This window comes from Molothrus ater, chromosome 7, assembly GCF_012460135.2.
Source record: "Molothrus ater isolate BHLD 08-10-18 breed brown headed cowbird chromosome 7, BPBGC_Mater_1.1, whole genome shotgun sequence".
Taxonomy (NCBI): Eukaryota; Metazoa; Chordata; class Aves; order Passeriformes; family Icteridae; genus Molothrus; species Molothrus ater.
The window spans coordinates 38272565-38297436 of NC_050484.2; the positions used below are offsets into that span (position 1 = coordinate 38272565).

Below are 24872 nucleotides of genomic sequence, written 5' to 3' on the forward strand. Positions count from 1 at the left end.
GCCCCTTCCGCGGGACCGGCCCGCGCGGCAGCAGTTCTCGCGGGAGCTGGGAGTGGCCGCGCCGGGCAGTCGGGCGGTCTCGCGCTGCCGCCATTGTGTTGCGGGAGCGCCGGGAGCGGGAGGCTCGGCCCGGCCCGGCCTGGCCTGGCCTACGCGGCGGCCCGGCCGTGACGGTGAGTACAGACCCCCGCGGTGGGCCCGCCTGCGGCTCGGGCCGCGCCTGCTGCGGGGCCCCGCATGCCTTGGCGGCCTCACGCCAGGGCCGGGGAAACCATTTTGTGCCGTGCTGGGACCGGCCCATCCGCCCTTCTCTCCGCCATCGCCGTCAACGGCCGCTCGGCTCCGCGCCCGCTCGTAGCGAGGCTTTGTGACACCTGGTGCCCCCTGTTCCTCTCCGCCCTCCTCGCGGCCTCTCCCCAGCCGTTGGGGCCGGATGCTGCCTGAGTAGCGGGACCGGGTGCGGCCGCGGGCCCCGGCCGGGCCCGAGCCGTGCGAGCCGCTTCCCGGGGCCTGGCGGGGGAGGTGAGATGCCCTCGGCGGCTCTGCAGAGCACCTGCTGGCTGCGAGAACAGCCCAGCCTTAGGGCACCAGCCGCGGCAGCGTGGGCAACCGTCGACATTTGTAAATATTCTTGCTCCTGAGAGGTCCCCGAGAGGCTCCCGAGTTATTTGTCAATTTCACTACATTGAAGGTTGAGAAAATAGCCGTAACGAAGAATTGCAGAGTCTGAGAGAAAGACTCGTGAGCTCTGTCTTGTTTGTCATAAAAACGTGATTGTGAGTAAGCTCCGAGGAAGACACGTGAGCATGTTTTCTCCCGAGGTTGCTCGGGAGAAAAATCTTATGAATAGTTGTATTTTAAACTACACAAAAACATGTAGATATGAGAGCTCGAGTCTTAGGTAGAAGTGTCAGTGCATAGTTCCAAGCTAGAAGAATGAATTTAGGAGCAGGCAGTGAAGCTTATGCTTCTCTCTGATGGAGGGTACAAGATTGCTTAAAACTGGTAGTAATCATGGAAGCTGGCAAACACTTTACTCACTCTTAGGCGTGGTTACCTGAAATTGCTCCTCTTTTATTGATAGAGAGGGTCAAGGCAGAAGAGAAATCTTTGCTGTGTTTTGTGAATCCCTTTTTGTGAAGGGGTATAAAAATGGACAGTTAAGGATAGTAACTGGTTTTGTCTTTTGAGATTGCATTGCTTTCCCTCAAAGACCGCTTGGATCTTTTATCACTTCGTTATGTCTATCCGTGGCTGTGTTAGGTCTAGTTCGTCTTTTACAATGCTGTTGGAGGGATGACAGATCAAGGAAGGCAGGACATTTGATCTGTGTGCTCAAAATAGGCTGTGCAGCTCCACCTCCTTTATCAACTTGACCATCTGTTTCTCAGGTATGACTAAAAAGTTTTATTTCAGAACTTGATTTCTGACCAAGTTTTGAGAGGTATTGCATATGTCCCTTATTTCAGGAGGTTCTGGAATTGTTTCAATTGTTTTCATGAGGTTTTGATTGCTAAGTAGTGTAACATGGCATAAGCTGGTGAAATATGTTGCTTTGATAAGAAGAGTGCTGCTCATCCTGCTGTACATGTTCTCATTTTTCTGGTGTTGGGCACGAGTGTGTGTAGTGTTAAAATAATGGAGACGCCAGAAGTGCATTTTGACTGGTTGATGCGTTGAGGGTTCTCAATGAAGGCACATCAGGTGTGATATTTGAGTAAGGTGTTTCTTTGCTTTTTGGCAACAACAGGCTTTTTAATCAGTTCAGACTACAACCCAATTTCTGGTTCCATGATAATTGTTATTATTTCCTCAGAGAAGAAATTTAAGTATTTTTTGGTCTCACTACCTTCTGCATAAATTGAGGTATCTACTTTGTCATTACAGAACTTGCTACAGCATGTTAATTACCACTTGGGGTTTGTTGAATTCCTATGTGTGTAAACAAAATGTTTAAGATTTTGAGTGTTTTTCTTCAGGAAAACCCTTAAGATAATGATATTGTAAAAGGGAACCATTCTCATTCTGAAATATTGTATACAAGCTCAATATTCCCCTTGCAGACAAGTATTGTTGTGGCTTTAATAGTGTGGTTGTTTTTTTTTTTTGCATGAGAGCATTGTATTGCTCTGTCCTGTGCTCTGTGATAGCTTAGCATGTTAGCATGCTCACCTTATTTATAACCACCTCATTGTGTTGCCATGATCAGCATAAGCCTTGTATGTGTTTTGTTTGTATTCAAGCCACCTGTAAAGACAGTTGCATCTCAGGCCTTTAAGGTACAGTGCCTAAAATGGTATTCAGAGAACTCTGGGGAAAAATTTCCGAAACCCAAAAGACATCTTAATAGTGTTGATCACTAGAGGTGAAATGCCTAGATCTAGTTTTGTCTATCTAGTAAATGGATGTCATGGCTCCGTTGACTTCAGCTGCATCTCTGTCCATCTGGATAAGACTATGAGGTAAGGCTGAAATAATTTGGGTTGTTTCGCCAGGAGAAGAGAAGCCTCTGGGGAAACCTCATTGCAGCCTTTCAGCACTTAAAAAGGGTCTGTAAGAAAGATGGGGACAGACATTTAGTAAGGCCTGTTGTAATAGGACAAGGAGTGAATTTAAGGAAGGCATTTTTTATGATGAGCATAGTGAACCATGGGCAGAGATTGCCCAGAGAGGTGGTGGATGGTCTGTTCCTGGAAACATGGAAGGTCAGGTGGGATGGGACTCTGAGCCATGTGATCTCCTTGAAGATGTCCCTGCTTATTGCAGGGTGGTTGGACTAGACGGCCTTGAAATATCCTTTCCAGTTCAAACTATTCTATGATTTCTCCTAGTTGGATTGCAAATAAATTTTATAACGGATGCCCAGAAATTGAAGAGCTCTCGGGCAGCAGATTTTTAAAAATGATTCATCTTAACAACATGCTTTATGTCACCAAATCTTTATTGAAAGGGAAAGGTAAAGTCTGATTTCCTTGACCTGAAGTTCTTTGCCTAGATCATAAGGCCTTTTATTCAGCATCTTTTCACTTCTGCATCAGACATGGCAGATGTCAAATGCCTATTCTTATGTTACTCTGATTGATCTTTATAGCAAATCCTTCTCATTTGCTGGCTGAAGCAAAGACTGCAGAAAAAAATTAAGGTTGTATGCAGGAAATGAATCAGAGTTTGTATACATAAACTGGCGCATTAAATTTTGCCTTTCCTATTGTGCTACCTTAAGTTGGTTTAAACACTGTTTTTTGGGTATAGTTTCTGCAAGATTTCTTTACTTGTAGAAAGAAAATACTCTATAGGTAGTATTATCCTGACATATTTGGATTGAAATCACAACCTGTGCTAATTTACAAGATGAGGCTGATGAGTAACATTGTCTGTCCTCTTGGGGCTACCATTGAAGGAGAAAATTAGTCTTGTGCCTACTTCTGTATGTCTGTAGAAGGAATTTGCTAATTTTGGACTCGATTTCATCTTTTGCAGGTAGTTGGCTCTGGTGTCCAGTCTTCCACACCATCCTGTTCTGTATGAATGCTCTTACTCTGTTCTGTGGATGGTGCATAAGCAATTTTATTAGTATTAGACGATGTATAATTTAGTCTTTGAAGTTGTCTTATGCTTCTGTCTACTCCGCTGACTCATCTGGACATTAATTCCTACTAATAGAAACTTCCATTCCTTCTAGAACCTTTGCATTTTCCTTGTGTGTCCGTGTCTGTCTTTTATCTATGCTATTTAATTCATCTGGTTCCACACCTATCTGAAACGAAGTGATTCAGAAACAGAATGATCAATAATAGAGGAGATAATGCCAGCACTCTTTGTTGAGTACTTAATAGTACATACTTGGATCATTATTTTGTGTGTTTGTTCCTTGTATTTTATATCAGGGTAAAACACAGACAAACAGTGCTTTGACTATCAGATCTCATCAAGACATACGGCTGTCCTGTCCAGCCTACACTAGCCTATATTATTGTGATATTATTTTAGTTTTATAGTTTGCAGCTTTGATAGTTACTTTTTTTACACTCATTGCAGCTTCATACAAGTACTAAACTCGTAGAGCACATCATGGCAGATTACTCTGAAGGATAAATTATCATTACAGTTTGAGAATGAATATGATTGTTACGTTTTACTGAACTAATGATCCACTTGAGTGCTGTAGTTTAGATAATTAGGCTTGTAATCAATTTCTTTTAAACTACCACAATCAACTGGTTTTTTTTTGAACTCTGGACTGCTGCTTAGAACATTCTTATATTGATACAAATGTGCTTACAACTTGAGAATTGCATAAATTGCTGAATATTTACCAAAGGTTTTAAATATAATCTGGGAAATTAAATTAATTAATTATTCCAGTATATTGATGCGAAGTTGGGCAAGTGAGCATTTTAGATTCTTAACCAGATCTTGTTTACCTGGTGATGACTTTGGCAAACATGAACGGGTTATTGGTGTTGGAAGTGTGATCTAGAAGCAGATGTCCTCTGTAATACGGGCCAGTAGCTCTTTTGTACACAAAGGTAAACAGTCACTTAAACCTGGTATACTTTAGAGTCCTACTTGCAATATTAAGCATTTTGGCTGCTCTTGTAAAGCTAGGTAACAACTAAACATGCATGAGAACAGTGGTTAAGGAAACTAACCTCAGCTGTCCATACTGTTAGGTTGGTGGAGTTCTGTACAAACTCATTGGCTTTTACCAGGTAGAATATTTAATTCAGCGTGACTTGAGCAAAGATTAAAAGTCCTGAGTATGTGGACTCACCTTGAAACTGCAGCCAGACATGAAGTGTGTCAGGATTGATGTAACAGCTTTTTGCAGAATGTGATACTGATGGGCATGACTGAATTGTGGAAAAAAGGAGTGCTTTGTTGATGGATAGGGGTTTTTTTTAATCAATATAGTTTACTCCTGTTCTCAAAAGGGTAGGCCAGAATTAGAAGTGGTTAAATAGACTGTACCACTTTGGCAAATCACCCTGTACCACTGGGATTCTCTGCCATCTGTTTGTTATGTGTCATGCTATTGTTTATGTACCACACCACTGAGGATACTGCAGTTTCCTTAAATTTTTTTAGGAGCTAACGTTTGTGGTCTGCTTCTGTCTCTACTATCCTGAGGAGGAAGAAACTAGCTGTCTTGGGTTTTAGGTAAACATTAAGTCAGATCCCATTTCAAGGGCAGGGATGAGTATAGGAGCACATCTCATGTGGAAAAGGCAACGGTATTTCTTTTGAAATGCCTAGAAAGAGCAAAAGGCAGATAAAGAGTCAGCAAGTGAGAAGTCAATTTATGAATACACTTGTGAGATAACCTGTGCTCCTTTGCCTATGTCAGCTTCCATGGGAGCTGTCTTTGGAGAAGTTGAAGGCAGATAGACTGCAGGTGTGTTTTTTCACAGGAGGGTGAAGTTTCACAATTTCAACCCTGAGGAATAAATCTGAATATAATTTCTGCAAGTGTTGAAATGCAGTTCATTAGCAAAAATGTAATATATTAATTTGAGAAATCTGAGTAATCTGTTCCTGACTCATTTTGCATTAATATGAGTACTGTGTGGTTCTTAAGGGAGTACCTCTTACACTTATAATTGCAAGAATATATCGTAACAAAATAATAAAAAGGGACTGTAGTTTTCTGATGAGGGATGGGAGGAGATGTAAAGAAGGGGTTACAAAAACTAGGATAAGAACTTGTTTCCCCATTTTGCTGATGCAGTCAGACCAAAGCACTGTGTAAATATTTGTATGTGTGAGTCATATTTATGTTATACCCAGAATGACCTGTGTCTATTTTGCATGAGTTCCCTGCTTCCATGAGAAAAAAATGATCAGTATGTCCTTGTACAGGATACAAAGGATGGAGTCAAAACCCTCAAGAATTCCTCGCAGGATATCTGTTCAGGCTTCCAGCTCTCCTGTAGGATCTAGAACTGGAAACAGTTTATCTGGTGCATATAGTACAAGAGAATCTTCATGGAGATTAGAATCTGGATACCAGGTAATGTATTTTTTTTTCCTTTTTATAAAGTATAAATAATTTTAAAAGTGTCTTTTTTAACCAAGAAAAGCCCTAAAACTTAGCCAAAAAAATTTCTAAAATGCAAGAATTTACTAACCAGGCCAATGACAGTAATCATTGAACTGGTAGTTCTAGATTTTCTGGTTTTACCTGCTCTTGTTTGTAGCTGCACCTTTAGAAATCAGCTGTTTAATGAATGAGAGGGCATTCTGATAATATGGATCTATTTTCTTATGAACCACTGCCATCCTAAATCTGGATAAATGGAGTTTTTTGTTGAGGGAGAGATGAGGGTTTTGTTTGAACTTTGATGTGTGTAGGGCATTACACCTAATGTGTTGGTGATGCAAAAAGTACAGTATGTTGTCAGTAACAAGGCTATACCGTTCTGCAGCACCTCCTGTGTTTATATTTTGAAAAGGTACGAAGAGGAGCTTTAGACTCTGTTGTGGTTTGACACCGGCCAAATGCCAGGCACCCACAGCAGTTGCTCACTCATCCTCCCCTGCTGCAGCTGGGCAGAGGAGGGAAAAACTTAATGAAGGGTTCATGAGTTGAGATAAGGACTGTGAGAAAACACTCCAAGGGCAAAACAGCCTTAACTTTAAGGTATAAAGTTAATTTATTACTAACAAAATCAGAGGAGGATAATAAGAAGTAAAATAATCCCTGAAAAACACCTTTGCTTCTCCCAGCCCCTCCCTCCTTCCCACTGACAGTGCATGAAGACAGGGCATGGGGATTTTGGTCAGTTCCTCACCCGAGGTTTTCTTCCGCTTGGCTCAGGGTCCGTAGTCCTTCCCCTGTGAGGCCGAGGGGTCCCTCCCATGGGAGACAGTTCTCTCTGAACTTCTCCATCATGGGTCCATTCTCATGAGCAGCAGTCCACCCAAAACTGCTGTGGTGTGGGTCACTCTTCCACAGGATGAAGTCCTCCAAGGACAGGCCACTGGAGCCTGGGAGCAGGGCCCCTCTCTCTCCATCGTGTCTGCCACTGAATCACAGCCTTCTCCAGGAATTCACCTGCTCCAGTGTGAGCACCTCCCCCCTGCGCTGCGGGTGGATCTCTGCATTCCTGGTGGGCCCATGGGCTGCAGGAGGACAACCTGCTTCACCATGGTCTTCACCACAGCCTGCGGAGGAATCTTGGTTCTGGTGCATCTCCTCCCACTCCTTCTCCACTGACCTTGGTGTCACTGTGTTGTTTTCCCTCACATGTTCTCACCTTCTGATCTGTTGTGGCTGAAATTAAAACTGCATCCCTCCTTTTGTTTTGATTTCTGAAATCTGTCATCACAAGAGGTGTACCACCATCTCTAATTGGCCTAGCCTTAACCAGCAGCCTGTCCATCTTCAGAGCCATCAGGGATTTGCTCTGCCAAACATAGTGGAAGCTTCCAGCTGCTAATTACAGAAGCCACCTCTTTGGCCCCCAAGGTTTTTGGCAGCTACCAAAAATCACACTGTGCAAAACCAACAGAGACCCACATTAGCCTGTCATGTTAGTATGTTAGTACAGCTGGGCTTACTGTGCACTACATGGGACTGAAAAAAGGCCTTTTGCCATTTCACCAGCAGCATTTTACACTAACCAAACTACTTTTGTGGGGAAGGGAAGTGTTCTCAAGAGGAAGTATTCACACTCTGCTGGTACTTGCAGTTTGGGAGGGTATTATGGGAAGCAGAGATAAAACTACCGTAGAAATAGCAGTTTTGCTCAATTATCTTAGTACTTTTTTTTCTGCTTCTGTCAGCAGTTCTCACCTCAGTTTTGGGCTCAGAAATGTAAGCCCATTTTGGTCTTTGAAATTGCAGAAACTTAACTCTGTGATTAAATGTTCATATTTTAAAAAAAAATGGTTAGGAGTTTGTTCCCTGCTGTCAAGCTGTCTGGGACATTGTATTATATAAAGCCTTTTTGAGAAACAGTTTTACAACTAGTAGAACATTATTTTTAGCACAATTAATTGCGTGTGTTACATTTTTGTTATCTTCAGCATGCATGTGCTTGCTATTATATAGGCTACAATATATAGGCTGAATGTACAAGGGGAAGCAGTTGTCAGTAATTTTTGCATTTTGGAGTCCTGCATGTTTTTTGCTGTCTGGCTGCTCAGCAAAAGCAAATTGAACACTCTTACTCTTTTGTAGAGATATGTGGACACAGTCCACACAGTGTATGTATACTGAAAGCCATTGATCAGAAGTCTTCAGCTGAACTGGTGCTGTTAAAAGATTTTGACACAACATATCTGTCATTATTTTATTTATTACATGAATTGCAATGTGTTCACTGCACTGTGTATTCTTTTGACTATTTCCTGTTGAGCAAAGTGATTCTCCGCTGAGGAATGATCTCATAACACTTGCCAGTTAAAACAGCAGGGAAAATATTTGTATAGAAGATTATGTTGTATCCCTTTTTTCCACTCCCAGTTTGTAGTAGGTAGTCTGAGAACTCATTACACAACACTGGTGCTTAGTGATAAAACTGTAGGAAGCTCCCTCTCTTGACTAACCTTTGGTATTTACAGAGCTGGAAGGAACAAATTGCCTTATTGCTGGGCAGGTTAAGATTACAGAGCAAGAAAGTTTAAGTCCAGTCAGATAGGAATACAAAGGACAGGCATTTTCACTTTGTTAATCCATTAAGAAACCTACCATAAAGTATTTAAGATCTAGTTCAGTTACAAATAATTAAAAATTTGTCATTTGGAAGAAAAACTTGGACTATCAGTAATTCTTTAGGTATAAGGAGGACTTGGATTTTTAATACAGAATTTCTATAGAGAGAACACTTGATTATAAGTTAACTCAAAAACTTCTGGGACAGATCAGTCAAATTTATATTTGGTTTTGATTAGGGCTAACAAATACGAAAGGTTTCCATTGGATGGGTTTGTTGTTTTGTTGGGTTTTTTTTCCATGCACATATCGAATTCTTGTACGTCATGCACTTTAGAGATCAATCTGGGTACTAGCCCCTGCTTATCTGAGGAGGCATAATGAAGAGGTTAATTGTAAACTAATCAGATGTATGGGATATAGGGTTAAAATTAAAAAATCGAACTAGTGTCATAGTATGAGAAAAAAAATCCTATCCTTTACGATACAACATAGTAAACATTTTATGACAAATGAATTATAAGTTTGTTTTTTTTCAGTGGAAGCATAGGGTCAAGAGCAGTTTATAAAATTGTTTTGAATGTTCTCCTGATAACATTTTTCAGCTGCTGAAACAAACGCCATAACCAGAATACCTTATGTAGGGCTTTAATTGTTAAATTCTGACAAGGGATTTTAAATAATCTGAAGCTGAAATGAAGGAAGAAAACAGGCTGAGATTTTTGTATTATTTTGGTTTGGCTTTGAATGCTTTGTTGTTGCTTTTAAGAGATGGTGACAGCAACTACTGTGTTTGTAGTACTCATAGTTCATAGAAAGAGAATGGACAAATAATCACTCAAAAATGCTGCTTAGTATTAATAAAATGGTTGCATTTCTGTTATTTCTATGAATTTTGCTAATCTCCATTATTATTCTATGGAGCAAATTAAATTGCAGTGTCTTTCCTCAGTTATGACCTATTCATTGAAATTCAGCTTGTTTTAGTGGCAAAAGAGGTGCTTTTGTTGTCATAGAGACCCTTTCTACACCTGTGGGGGTTTTTGCATAACACTCGAAATCAGGCCCTTAATTCTGCCCTGTTGCTGCAGTACCTAAGTCAGGCCAATGCCTCAAAAACCTTACATTTTGACTTTTTATTGTCCTAGTTCAAGACAGAGGACAGATGAAGGAGCTGCTATAAAGTACTTAAATAAAATAAAGCGAATAACAAAACTTTCCTTTTGCCAGTGGTTCTCTCTAAGCCTGTTTCATTTCTTGGCTATCCCTCAAGGTTTCTTAATAAATGTTCCCAGATTTGTTACTGCACCCACTTCCCTGTATTTTCAATACTCATACCAGATACTGAATTATTTTTAAGTTACAAGATGCATATGATAATCACGTTGTTCTTCAGGAATCCAGTGTATTGAATAGTTCCAGTAGAGACTGGAGAATTGGAGAAAGGGACACCCGTGAAACTCCTTGGAAGCTTACAGCGTCATCTCCAACGCGCTACTCAGGGACACTTGATCACCCTCATTCTGGAAGATTTTTGGGAAGCAGAAGCAGATTGGTGAGAACTGTTAATGTGTGATAATTGGGAAAAAATATTGAAACCCCAGGGTTTTACTTTAGTCTTCCCAATCTGAAAAGCTGCCAGCAGGGGCTCTCTGTAACATTTTCAGATAAGTAGATCTTACTAATTCAAGATGGAGCAAAAACTAGAAGATAGCAGTGCTTAAAAACATTCAGAGGATGAAAATAGTGGTGTATATTAGTTTTACTAAGAGTTAAGAAATACATTTAAAGTCAGTAGCTTTGTAAAAGTCCATTTAAAAAGAAAAAAGGAGAGGGTCATTAGAATCTCAGACATGTTATAGTCCTGTGGATGGCAAAGTTCATATTAATTATACTCCGTCCCTCAGATATTTCCCGGGGGGGGGGGGGGGGGTGGGTGGGTGTTTCTTGGGTGCTAGCTTTGTGAGTTAACACAATGTTCATGGGTTTGGAGACCTACTTTAGGAAATTTACTTGTGAGGTGTAGTTCATAGTCTGATTGTTCTTACTTACAAGCAAAAGAATGGTTACTTGAGATTCAAGACTCAGGCCATGAGAGTTTGTCTTAAATGGGTTCTAGAATGTGCCTTGGTAACTCCAAGAATAAAGTAGTTTGCTTGTGGCATGCTTATGCATTGTAGAGTGACAGAGAAACACTTTAAAGCGTGGTAGAAATATTAAGAAAAGCAGAAAACTCTGAACAAGTTTGGCGGGACGATAGTGAAATAAAAATTCTACTCACTTTCAAAGGGAAAGATGTTTGGGCTCGCATCATTAAAGAGGTGTTGGTTTTCTTAGGTGAGTCAAAGGTGAAGACACTGAGATATTGGAGGGTGAGGAGGGAGGAACTAGTGTGCATGTGTTGGCCTTCAGGGGAGGTCATGGTAGATGTCTACCTATAGTTTAAATGCAAATGCAATCTGTGCTTCTAAGTGGTCAACATATCTAGTTAAATTAGTGCTATGGTTTTCAAGGTAAAAACCCTTTTTTTCCCCCATTAAGGTTAATTATTCTCTTGAAGTAAATTCTAATGCAAGTGAACCTTGCAGAAGACACTCTGAAAATTCCACATATCAAGTAGTAAATGATTAAAAAATAAGTGATATGTTAAATAGAAGACTAATAAGGGAAAGTGTTCTGGCTTTGTACTTGGTTTCTGAATGTTGGTTTGTTTCCCTGTTTTTTTATGATGAGATGAGGGAAATACTTAAAAGACTTCTTAGTGTGAAAGAGTAAGAAGTTGTGGTTTAAACTTAGTAAAAACCATAACTAAGTAGAAATAAACCACAGATATAATGTCCTCTAATTTGGTTGATCTTTAAATGATCTTGGTTGTGGATAGTTTCTGGGAAGACAAACAGCTCAATTCAGCTTTTTGATTGAGCTTAACTTTTTCTTTTTTATATGAAAAAAATAAACCTGAAGTATTTAAAATAGAAGATGAATGCCTTAACTGTAAGTAACCAGATAAACAGCTTTGTAGGCTATTCCAAACTTTTTTTTCTAGGTCCTATAGTGCTAGTTTTTGAGAACTGTTTTATTTCGGTGCTGTACACTGCAAAAGTTGCTTTGTACCTGTTCTTTTCTCTGAAATCCTTCAGTTGCGCTTAAGCTTGTTGTAATCAAAGTATACTTGCTTCAAACAATTTTCCTGAGGCCCACTCCTTAGCTAATTATATTTTAGGTTGATAAAAAATAAGTTTTGGCCATTTCTGGACAGCAAGATATGTTCCCTTGGGGATCTGTAAAGCTATATTTGATTGTGTTTATAGCATCTTACAGGCCAGGAATATAATTTTTCCCCCTTTTTGCAACAATTTTTTGTTGTAAGCCACATCTATCTGGAAAGGAAATAAAATGTTGAATGTTACAGAAACTCACTTTTGTTGGTAGGACTTTTGAGTAAACCTAGAAATACTAATCAAGAGCACAAGCATAATTCCTACTTTATTTTTGAAGAAAAGGTTTTGTATCTAAAGTTATTCTTCACAATGTTTGTGAGTTTTACGTTATGCACACTTTTGTGGAGTATAAGTGCATCTGATGTACTATGTAATTTATTTTTTAATGTTATTTCAGTCTACATCTTCTTCTCATTTCACGTCTGGGTGTTATGGTGAATCTGAGAGAACTCAGGGAGCATATCCAAGATTGCATAGCCAGCAGCAAGATAGTGATTCAAAGAGACCTAAACTATCTTGTACATCTACCTCTTCTGTGAGAAGTAATGGCTTGGCTGCCTTTTCAGGTGAGTGGTTGATTGCTTGAGCTGAGTTACATCAAAATTGTCTGAGTAGTAAGATGAGGTTTTACCAAGTTTTAAAAGACTTGCTTCAAATATTATGCCTTTATCTTTCTTAATTAATGAAAATTTATGCCTGTCTGAAGAGTATGTTCACAATGATAACAGCTTCCAAAGTTCCGAGTATGCTGTTTACATGGTCTTTTGAAAGTCCAGTTGTACTCATACCATTTCAGAATTATTACCTGTACCTATTCCATTTGTGGTCAAACTGAACTTCATGGCTCAAACATACCTTCATTGATTAGGATGTCAAGAAAAGAATAAGCACAGCTGCTCTTATTTCATGAGTCAGATGGTGTTGATACATCAATGTGTGCCTGGGACAGCAGAAAGGAAATCTTTACCATACTTAGCAATATGTTCAAGCACAGCGTCATGGCTGGTTAGAGCACTGTTGTTAGGGGTCGGGGAAGAAAGTGTTCCTTTTTTAGCAGGGCCTGAACTCATTCTCTAGGTCCTGGCTAAAGAAACATTCTACACTAAGAGCTCTTTCAGGAAAACCTGAGACTTTCATTGAAGCTGTGGGTAAGTTCGTGAAACTTGGATAGACAGAATTTATGCAATATGCCAGCAGAAATCTAAAGCTCAGGAAGTAACAGTCAAAACCTTATGCTGAAAATATTTCTAAACCATTTTGATACAGATCATTAAATTAATTCAGATTACCCTTGTGAGTATGGATTAATGGGTTATTAAAAAACCCTTATGGAATTGCATAGATATCCAAATAAAAATTCATAAATTCGTGCTCAAACCTCAGTATTATTGATACTTTCTTACTCTGTTAATGAAACGACAACCATTAACATTTCTCGTGGTGTAGGACTGTTTATCTTTCCGTTTCTATGTTGGTTGGTTGTCACACTGCCGACCAATGAGTGCTTAAATTTCTTTTTCTAAGTTAGCAATGAAGTGATATCAAGGTGAATTTTTCAGAGCCATTGAAGACTCTTTTGGAACTAGAGTTTTGTCCCCAGCTGATGTATATAACAGCTTGCTATGCAGTTGTTGGAGCTGTTAACAAAAACCAAGATCCATTTTTACGCTGAAGTGTTTTACTCTGTAATATGAACAAGGACAGTGCTAGTCATTGTTCTTGAAGTTGTGTCTAAACTGCATTTAAGCTTCATCAGCTGTTTTTATGAGAAACAAAATTTCATTTAAGTAATGTCAAGTAGAATGGCAGTATTTGCTAAGTCTCAAGCTGCTGTTTTGCTATAATGTGAAATCTTTAAAAACTAACAAAACTAACTTCCATTAGGAAGCAAGATGCTACTTCTCTTCCTCTTGTATCCTGTAAGAGTGTTAATGGGTCTGACTCTTCACAAAAGTATTTCTACTTTTTGTTTGATGTAGCTTTCAGAGCCAACTTTCTGCAAGATGAAGTAAGTGCCTGCATCAGCAGAGTGCACTTAGCTTTATGTTGGCAGCTGGGTCCTTGGTCAGCCTAGTGGTAATGTTAAACTTGCCCTTGATATGAATAGCGAAAATGTCTGTGTAAGTGTCAGTTTTAATGGAGTTTTAGGTGATTACAAAAAGAGGGGATTTATTTACTTTTTCTTCCTAGATTCCTCCTGGAGATGCAGTAGGATTCCTAGATCTTCATCAGTAATGCTTGGCTCCCTTGGAACTGATCTGGTGAGAGAGCGAACACAGTTAGAAAGAAGAACAGATCTGTCTGTTAATAACCTGCTGGATCCCAGCTACGGAAACAGTGACTTTCCACCTTCAACGTGTATGTTTCGTGTAACTGAAAGCTCATAAACCTACAGTTTGTATGGCTTTTAGTTTCTTAACATGTTCATAGGATCACAGAATGATTTGGTTTGGAAGGCACCTTTTGTTCCACCTCCTGCCATGGGCAGGGACACTTTCCACTATCCCAGATTGTTTAAAGCCTCATCCAATGTGGTCTTGAACACTTCCACGGATGGAGCATCCAAAACTTCGCTGGGCATGTTTTTTTAATATTTTATTCAAAACATGAACACAAAATAGATTTTAAAGTATCCTTTTAAATGAAATTGGTTGGCCACTTTCCATGTGTTGACCAAACCATTGAAGGATATATGAATGGTCTAGCTTGTAGATGCATTGTGGTGTTGATGATCGCCACGGTAACTCTGCAATTACTCAGTAAAGCTCATTTCTTATTTGTCTTAAAAACTCTTTGTATTTAGGTATGGGAAGAGAAATAATGTTGATTTGACCCGGGGAAGTTTTTTCTTAAAGGTGCATATTATCTCTTTTTATTTGGGTTCTCAAATGGTTATTAGGGAAAACTGTTAGAACACTGAGAATAAAAATGAATAAACACACACTTGACATGAGCTGAGAGGTTTGTCTCGTGGCAACTGCTAGGACTAGTAAGGACTTCAGCACTGTAATTTTCACTTTCTGTTCAGAGTGCTGTGATGTTCTAGAGCTGTCTCAGGGGAAGCTCACCATTAGTCTTGATCTGCAACTTTTTGCAGGTGCATTGGTTGTATTTTGTAATGCAGAAGTTAAAGAAAATGCCACATTTTTAAGTATAGAAGATAAGCAGAAAAGCTAAAAACTACTTTCAGAATTTGTCCTGGAGTCTTGCCTTGACAGAAGAGTATATTTTAATGTCATCATACTCATAGCACTTTTTAGTAAGTGGACAGTTCAGCTACTCTACCTGGTAGAGCCTTATGGGAGAAGTGGACTGGGGAGCAGCCTTTGTACTGTCTATGCTGCATTTCTAGCAGTAGTGCTGCTATTAAGTGCTATTAAAAAACTCCCAGCTGTGTTCCCTGATGTGTAATCAAAAGCATATGGTAGATGATTGGCATCTGTGCAGATGTTTAGTTAGCTGGAATCTGCCAGATAAATAAAGCTCATCTTGAGCAGTAAATTGTGATTGCAATGCAGCACCCATTAAAAGAAAGTCACCAAAACTGCAAAGATGAAAGTTTTAAAATTGAGACTACATAGAGAGCTTCTGTTTCCTACCTTCATCTATTCATGCTTGTTTCTTCTTCCCCCTTTTCCCACCCACAACCACCCAGTGCAGCTGTTTGAGGAAGGACACTAGCCACCTCAGCTGCTTCATGTGAACTATGGTTCATCTGCAGTGGAGTTCTTCTCAGTGTGTTGAGATACTCAGACAGCATTTACAGAAGATGTGCTTGTTAGAATGATAGAATGGTATGGGTTGGAAGGGACCTTTAAAATCCCCATGTCCAATCCCCCTGCAGTGAGCAGGGACATCTTCATTTAGGACAGGTTGCCTAGAGCCCTGTTGAACCTAACCTTGAATGTTTCCTGATGTGTATGTGCACATCATCACAGTATTTTCCTTTGCTTTTCTGCAACAGATCTTCAAGACAGGCCTGCCTCTTCATATGCAGAGGGAGCAAGACCAAAAGACAACTCATTAAGCACTTTGAGGCTGAATGCACCCATGAACCGCCAGTTGCCTTCCGATCATCAGCCATCTTTTTTCAACAGAGACTCTAACGTGAGCTCTTCACGATCCAGCCATTCTTCAAGACAAAGGAGAAATGAATTGGAATCTCCCCACAGGAGTGTGCAGCCAGCATTTTCTCTTACTGCCATTAGAGATGAAACCCCTTCCTCAAGTGGTTCCGAAAGGATTTTATCTTCTCAGAGGTCACTGAATGAGTCTGCAGCTGACAGCGAAGGGAGGCGCACAACCAGACAGCTGCTGTCTCGTTTAGCATCTAGTATGTCATCCACATTTTTCTCTCGAAGGTCTAGCCAAGACCCATTGCATACAAGATCGTTAGGCCCTGAAGAGTCAACAGCGGTCCCAAGAGTTCAAGCTACTGCTCTGTCAAGTAGTAATGGAGCTGCAACTCCGGAGGTTCCAGGACTTCAGTCATCCGAAGCTTCTCAGGGGTTCAGTTTTCTTGGACGAAGATGGGGTTTATCAGGAGTTTCACAGAATCGCAGCTCTGATTCTGATGGGGAAAGTTACAGACCAGACACTGAAAGTAGGAGCACAGGATCCTGGTTGTCGTCCTCTTTGAGGAACAGATGTACACCTCTCTTTTCCAGAAGAAGAAGAGAAGGAAGAGATGAATCTGCAAGGATCTCTACCCCTGATACTACTGCTAGATCACAACATGTCTTTAGAAGGAGAGGGTCAGGTGAGGAGACCTCTCTTGAAGCATCAGATAGCCCTCCTCGGGCTTCTGTTAGCAGACCAACGCCTGCAGTATCTGTTATTTCTACAGCTACTGCCTCCCCACCGGATTCAGCCTCCAGTGGAAGAGGTTCAGGAATTCTGCCTGCTTCTCTCTTTCGCTTTGCAGTGCCTCCAACGTTAGGAAGCAGTCTGTCTGACAATCTTATGATAACCGTAGATATTATTCCCTCTGGCTGGAATCAGTCTGATGGACAAGAAAGTGGCAAGTCTAAAATACCACCTTCAAGAGATCCGGAAAGACTCCAGAAAATAAAGGAAAGGTAAGTTAGTATGTTCTTTTGGAACAGTAAAATATACCTGTTCTAACCTGAGAGGGCTTTCTGCAATCATGATTTAAAATAAACAACTTTCTTTTAGAGGAGGTGGCAACTCAGTTGTATTCTCACTTTTGTCTTTAAAGAAACTTTTAATTCTCATGGGTTTGAGAACAGTTTGATAAGTGGAATTCTCATTATAAAAAGCCCCGTGTGAAATGTCACAGCGTTTGTTGGTATTCCATCCTATTCAGCCTACTTTTAGAAGATTCTGAAGATGAAGAGGGTGACATATGCAGAATCTGTCAGATGTCCTCTGCAAGTTCTGACAACCTTTTAATAGAGCCATGCAAATGTACTGGAAGTCTGCAGTATGTTCACCAGGAGTGCATGAAAAAATGGCTGCAGTCGAAGATAAATTCAGGTAAAGCAAACTCTAGACCAAGGTAGACTTCCAGTTATACAGGGAGGCTTATTGGAAGGATTGCACCTACTGGGGTATTTAGTTGAAAAGCAAGCAGTGGGGACAAACAGCAGTATGGCACTTCCAGGCTTTTTGTGTTCTGTGCAGCTTCTCATGTGAGTAGTTCCAAGACCTGTATTTTTTGTTTAGAGAACTGCATTTTTTGGGGTTGTCTACTAAGATCTTGGATGAAAAATAATGTTGCAGAAGTGTAGCTTTAGAATTACTCTGCCATTTCAGTTGTACCACTTTGGGTGGCATTTGTTCCCCACCCTTCCTTATGGAAATGGTTGTGGTTTTTTCCAAGACTTCTATAGCTGAGCTAACTGTTAGCAGTGATAGGAATTTGAAAATCCAGAATTTATTTTGAATTGTAACTAAAGTATGTTAATTTTTTCTTAAAGATATTAACGCCTATTCAAGGCACTTTAAAAATGCTTGTTCAAAAATTACTTAAAAGTGCGTATATAATTCTTTAAGAAACATTTCAGATATTGCATGCCGTAGAAATATTTTTGTAACAGATTGATTGACTGGTTTGTAACTGTTACAAAGTTATTATTAGCAGTATTCTTAAAAGTAGGTGGCTTGATAGAATACATGAAATACTTTATACCAAAGGAAGGTGCTAGTATCTGAAGTTTTTGCTCAGCACCAGAGGATACACATCAGCGAAGGGATGTTTTAGAAGCCTCAGCCTGTAGAAGAAAAAGAATTAGAATTATTTAGCTATATATGAAGACAGAAGTCCACTATCAACTTGCTTTGTTCATCTTGTTGCTTATGGAGGAGTCTGTTTTAAAACTGGTACTTAAGACAAAATGTTACTTAATAATAACTTTGTTGTGGTGTATTTATTCTTACTTTAGTGTGTATTTGAATTACACGGTAAAATTCAGAAAGCCCAAGAAGCGATTTTATGCCATACTTGCAGGAAGAAGCATATTAATGCCCAGAGTGAATGTGAGGCAAAATAGATGCAGCTGGATAGAGAATAAACATTCTACAGGGTTTAAATTCTGACAGTAGCAGATGTCACTACATTCCTATTAGAGGCTTGCTTTTCTTCTAACCTTGCTCTGCAAAATAAAGTCAAAAATTACGTAGAGTTTTTAATGTGTATATGAGTGTGTTGTTTGTTACAGACTGTTGAAACTTGACACTGAGTTTTCCCCTTGCCCGCCACCCCACCAGGTTCTTCTTTGGAAGCAGTGACAACTTGTGAATTGTGCAAAGAGAAGTTGCATCTCAATCTGGAAGACTTTGACATTCATGAACTTTATAGGGCACATGCAAATGAACAAGTTAGTATATTTTACCTTATTTGGTAAGTGTTGCTTTAGTGCTGGGAGGGCAGTCTTTAGAGAAGCCAAATGCATCTCCATTTCAGAAGGGCTGTTATGCATATAAAGTAATGTTAATGTGGAACAGATTTTTCTCCTCAATATTCCAACTACCACTACCTTCCTGCTATGCTTCCTACAGCTGAGCTTTCAGTAAGTTTAACATATCTCTTTCCTTAGTTGCATATCTGTCATCTAGCTTTGTAATCCAGTGTCTGTGCCACATAGGTGCAGTGTGAATTCTAGCATGATTATATTGAATTTCATAGTCAGGCGTTGTTGTCACTTTTAGCTGTTTTTGAACACAGTTTAGCAGTTGTTTTAAACATACAATTACAAATTTCTTTTATTTCATTAGAGTGGTAGAAACTAACCTCTGTTCTAGCAGTTTTTAACTGCTCCTTTTAATAATTTCCTAACTTAAAAATAAAGGCCCATTGGTATAACTTTTGTTATTTAAAATAGAATATCTTAGACCTACTGGACTGTGTAGTATTTAAAAAAGAGTAAATAACTCAGAGCTGGTGTTTTTAATGAACTTTATTCAGAGGGGTTTTCCCTATTCTCTGGGTTGTAATCTGACGATATATGACGACTAATGCTATTATCCTATCTCGAATATTTAAAGAAAATACCAAGTTGTAAGAATCCATGCCAAGTGACATCAATTTTGGGGCAAAACATCAGGCTCTAATTTTTTTATTATTTAAAGTAAGTTCTTACCCTAGTACTTGAATTCCTATCAGTCGGGGAAGTCTCTGAAAAGTCTTTCTCAAGACATCTTGTTTTAGTGCTAGTGCTTATTGGTTACTGCCACTGCACTTTATTAGAAATAAGAATTTTGATTTTTTTTTTCCCTAAAGAATTGACTAAATTATCTGTTCAGCAGTAGCATTTTTAAAATTTTTCTCTTATCTTAGCAGGTAAAGGAATTTCTCAAATATTTATAACATCATAACATTCTTAAAATATATTCCTTTATTTTGGCTTTCTGTAAATCCTTGAGACCACAGAGAAGAAACCAGCAATACTGGTTTGATTTACCCAAGTGATATAATACTCCGATTCGCACATTCTTTCCTCTGAACTAATCAGGCTGACAGATTTAATTTGTAGAACTCTATTTATCTTCAAGGATAACAGGTTAGATTTGGGGTGGATGGGAAGGACCAGAGGTATAAATAGCTTTTCAGCAACCTAAATTTTTTAGTATTACATTTTCCTAATTCTTTCGAACAGCTACAGATAACTTTGTAATGATTTCATTAAAAATCTAATTGTTGTTCTACTTGAATCATATATGCAGATGTATTGCTGACATTCTGAATGTTTCTTTTGATCTCCTTTAAGGCAGACTATGAATTTATCAGCTCTGGTCTCTACCTTGTAGTGTTGTTACACTTATGCGAGCAGCGCTTTTCTGATATGTTAGGAACTGCAAATGAGGCCAGCACACGTGTCAGAGTAAGTATGCAGTGATTTTCTGGCAGGAATTACTCATACAGAGAACTTGGAAGCAGATTGTTACGTTGGGTGACCTAGGAGCTAGATACCCAAGAAACACACTTTTAAAACAAATTTAGGTTTAAAATGGGCTGTGCTTGTCAGTGTGCTGTGTTTGATTCGAAGCTGAAGGTACTACATAATTGCAGGTACTCTGCTACAGAATACTTTCTGTCAAAGTTGTTGGTAATTCATTAGTTAGCACACATTAGCACACAGCATACAGTTAGCATACATGTTGTCGTCATTATTGTGAATTTATGCAAAACTGGAAGGTTAACCTCTCTCTGTGCCAAACATGCAGTTAAGAATGCTGGACTACCTGATTTGTTTAATTTTTCTCATTATGCAATTCTATATTGCAAAGGACTAGAACTTGTGCTTGTCTAGTGCACTAGACGAGTGCTTGTCTGCCAGAGTACACCTAAATGTGTACTTGAATATTAACATTCTGCAACAGCCTATATAGCTGTAGTGTGAGTTCTCTGGCATTAGTCCAAACTCTTTATTGCGTTTGACTGCATTCTTGTTGCTCTAAAGGTCCAGCTTAGGGACATGTTAAGTACACCTTTAACCAGTAAGAGATCAGCATAGAGAGTTCTTTCTGCACAGTGATTCACTCATAAATCCAGTTTGCTACATGTTTATTTGATACTAGATAATTAATCAGTGCTCTTAGTCAACTGAGCTAAAATAACCTGAAAAGCCGGTTATTTTTAGGTTTTTTTTTCTTACATACAAATGAGTGACAGTATTATACCTTTTCCAGTGCATATGGGAATGATTGACAGCTAGCAGGTAGTAGATCTTTGGAAGAGGCAGGACTGTGCTCTACCTAATCTTTTAATGTATTAGAGCAGTGCTCCTCTTTTCTGTACAGATCCAACGTAGAGCTTGTATTCCATGCTCCAGTTTCTGTGCTACAAGTGTAGAGATATAAAAGACACATGATAAAATTGCAGTCAGCATCCAGCACAGATTGTTAGCTTGAGTGTATTGCAGAATATGTTTTTACTGGTTTCCCATCAGAGGAGGCATTACATACTTCTGTGTGTGACACTGCATTTTAAACTAGTGAGAGCATCAATGCTAGTATTTTATATCAAGCATATGAGCAAGCTGTGGAAACTCTTGTTATCTGCTGTGTCTCAGTATCTGGGCTTTTAACTGAAGCAGTGATGCAGATTGGCAGTGACGAAAACCACTTGGCTGAGACTTTTTAATCATAGGAATTTTGGCTTTGGGTTTTGATACCATATGTTTCTTACTTCAAACCACCACCGCTGCCCAATAGTAATCATGCTCTTAAGATTTTAATTATAAACAATAACTTAAGTGTATTTATGAATTTTTCCTGAACCACATTCATTTAGAGGGTTCTGTTTTTTCCTATTAGTCGTGAATTAAATTAAATGGATTTAACTAATGCAAGTCCTTACTGTGATTGTTTTTCTGCATCAGAGTTTCTAGGAAAGGTTTTCATTGAACCTGACACTTGTTTATGTTTGCTGCTTTCAAAATCGATGTGTTCTACAGACTGTAGAACATGAAGATGATGTCACAAGTCGCTACCACAAACATTTTGCAGCTGAAATAACTGTGTAATAGCAATTTGAAGTCTAGTGTGTGGGGATTTATGTTAAATTTTGCATTGTTTTTTGGAAGTTGGGCAAATGGTTTAGGTAACCAAGATCTGTCATGAAGCTTTGGGATGTAAAAAGTGAAGAAAAATTTGCTAACTCTTTGCAAATTTCTGCAGATAACTTTGCAACTTTTAAACTACTTTCTCTCTGCCTTGTTTCTAGTTTATTAACCTTGCAAGAACTCTTCAGGCACATATGGAAGATATTGAAAGTAGGTGCTTCCCCTCTTTTCCTCCCCTCCCATTAGATCAACTCAAAGCTAATGAGTACAATCCTCCTTGCCAAGATTCATGATACTGAATATAATTACTGAAAACCTTACTCAGCAGTGCTTTTTCCATCATCAGTAGAATTATTCTGAGGGGGAACCAATTTTAATTCTCCATTATTAACTTCCCAACAGCACAGAGTTGTTTAGACCACAGTAGTGTTATCTGCAATCAGTAACAGAATTCCTTAGTAGTTACACTTTGGTTATTGTAGTTCTGGTAATTCATAATTACAGGATAAATGGTGGCCTTCAGGTTGCTGCCTTTTACAAGAGAAAGTAGGAAAGAAAGTAGTATGAAAGAAGCATTTAGAATTGAATTTTACTGTATTTAGATTAGACACTTGTATTGCCAATTTTCTTCCCTTTCTTTTTCTTGCCCTCTTCTCCCCCTTGTTTTTTCCATTCGTACACACTTTTTGGTTGTGTGGGTTCCTTGATCAGATCTATCAGACCTCTTGAATGAAGTCTGAAGGTTGCCAATTTTGGCAAACCAAAGGATTAGCCTGCCTTTCATCTAATGGCTTTTTTTTTAATGTGTTTAAATTCAAAACTATATGCTGATACATCTAAATTTCTGGTAAATATACCCTGGATCTATTTCTGAGCATGTTGAATAGGCAGTAGAAGGGTAGTTGGTCTACCCTTTTTTTCCTAGTGTGCATGTGTCTGTCAACTTCATATGGGTTTTTAGTACTCAGGATGCATTTGGAATACTATAAAGAAAGGGAGTGTGTGTGTGTGTGTGTGTGTGTGTGTGTGTGTGTGTGTGTGTGTGTGTGAAAGAGGGAGTTCTGGTTCAAGGTGATTATTTCTGCATTCAGAGTGGTCAAAAGTGGACTTGAGTTATGAATTCATTCCTAAGTTATGTGCGTCCTTACATGAGGAAAAATTAATGAGTGTCATTTAACTCCTTAGTTCAATCTATATTTGATTTAGCCTTTAACTTGCAGGTGAGGAATACGGAGTTCTAGATTTATTATTGATGCGCTTCAGTTACATTTCTAAGAACTGAAGAAGCAAGGAGTCAGACTTTCTTCTTTCTGTGTTCAGGGATGGAACATGTTACTCCAGTATAAATAGTTTCTTGTCTGCAGACCTGGCTTAAGAGGACACATTAAATTCCTGTTATAGAGAGGAACATTTTACAAACCTAATGTAGATGTGTGTACGGACTTTTCTACCATAGTTGACAAGTGTGTATTTGTCTTTTGACTCACCTTGCAACGACAAAATCCTGTGCATATGCGGGCATTGGGTTCATCTTGCATATGCTGAAAGGACAGGAGTGGAGAGAGGAGCTTCTTCCAAGTAGGCCCAGGTTGCATTAAGCAAAATATATATATATATATATAATGTAAGAGTCTGTTTAGACTGCTGGATCATTCTAGGTATTTTAGTATCCAAATTGTTAACTTGGTGTTAACTTATGTTGGGTGCTGCTGTCATGGATTGAGTATATCCTCCTCTGACTACTGCTGGAATTAGCCACATTAAGCACTACATAAAAGTTGAATCTCTGGCTTAATTAAGTTTTCTCCCTCTTATTTTGAGGAAGGAGAGTAGGAGGACACAGCATATTGTATGTTCTGTTGAGTTTTGATTTGAAAATGCTGCATTTTTAGGACATGAGATGCATTTAAGAATTAAGTTATGTGATTACTCAAGGTTTGGGTGGGTATTGCAGTCTGCTATTTAATATTATGAAATCACTTTTATTTCCTCTGTTCATCCTAAAGTGCTTTAATTTTCACACATTTTTGTCAAGGCTTCTGATTACACTGTGTTGTTCCAACAGCTTCTGAAGATGACTCTGAAGACTGATGCTGGTAGAACTTTCATACTGCAAGAAACAAACAGAATTGCTGCAGAAATGCTGAACTGGCAAGAACAACATCAACATGCATTTGTTTTATACCTCTCCTTAGTAAAATGCGCATTGAATATTACTGTAGTTTTTGAAGCATTGTTGAATTCAAAATCAACCGCTGCACAGTGGAGCTCAGTAGACTTGAGAACTACTCAGCATGTGTGCGGATTAGATACATAGAAAACAACTTCCCTTTTTAAATTATGAGGATGTTGTACTTTGTTTTGGAAGACATCGGATTCTGAATATTTAAGGAAGCTCTATCTCCCTTTGTGTTTTCTTCTTACTGTAGTCAGACTTCTGGCTTTGTCTTACCGGGTTTTGCTCCTGTACTGGCACTAAGTGGTTATAGGGGGTTTCAGGGGGAGGGTGGGGATGCCTGTGTACTTAAATAGGTTTTGTTAAGGTGTTCTTAAATGCCTCTTTTGCTGCATCATATAACTGATTGCTTCCATTGTTAATGAATGAACAGGAGGATAAGCAAGATACCGTAGAGATTGTTTGGATTTAGGCTTATTTGAAGACTATTATTTAACTGAAAAAGCAATAAGAACTTGCAGTGGTCTTTTAATACTTGGCGATGGCTTTTTTATGTACCACTTTGGAAATTTGAGATTATATTTGATATCATGTGGCTGTTCCATTATGGAATATTGCAGGTGTGAACTCTTGCATTTCAGCATTCCTGGCAGATATGCAACTTGATAAAGACCTAAGGTTGTTTAGTTTAATCAGACTTTTTTAGATCCCACCTTCACTGTTCAAAGCACCAGTTATCAATGTGTTTTCTAGTGTTGTCACTTCTTTATAAATAAAGACGAAAGAGGTATGCA

At 39.0% G+C, this 24872-nt stretch overlaps 1 protein-coding gene across 7 annotated transcripts; it reads left to right on the plus strand.

Moving 5' to 3' along the window:
- The first annotated feature begins 67 nt into the window (after positions 1–67).
- On the plus strand, positions 68–24872 carry MARCHF7 (membrane associated ring-CH-type finger 7). 7 transcript variants are annotated; one of them, XM_036386569.2, is made up of 11 exons: positions 68–173; positions 5860–6010; positions 10053–10211; positions 12275–12443; positions 14068–14235; positions 15842–16636; positions 16802–16955; positions 17204–17373; positions 18607–18716; positions 20106–20219; positions 23968–24872. In XM_036386569.2, the coding sequence occupies exons 2-11, from the start codon at positions 5870–5872 to the stop codon at positions 24217–24219; spliced, it is 2232 nt and encodes a 743-aa protein (XP_036242462.1). In that variant the 5' UTR covers positions 68–173; positions 5860–5869; the 3' UTR covers positions 24220–24872. The 7 variants fall into 7 exon arrangements, 5 of the variants coding, with proteins under 5 accessions (XP_036242462.1, XP_036242463.1, XP_036242459.1 ...); XM_036386570.2 differs by adding an exon at positions 22064–22112 and having other exon boundaries at positions 15842–16955; positions 23968–24118; XM_036386567.2 differs by adding an exon at positions 1264–1391 and having other exon boundaries at positions 74–173; positions 15842–16955.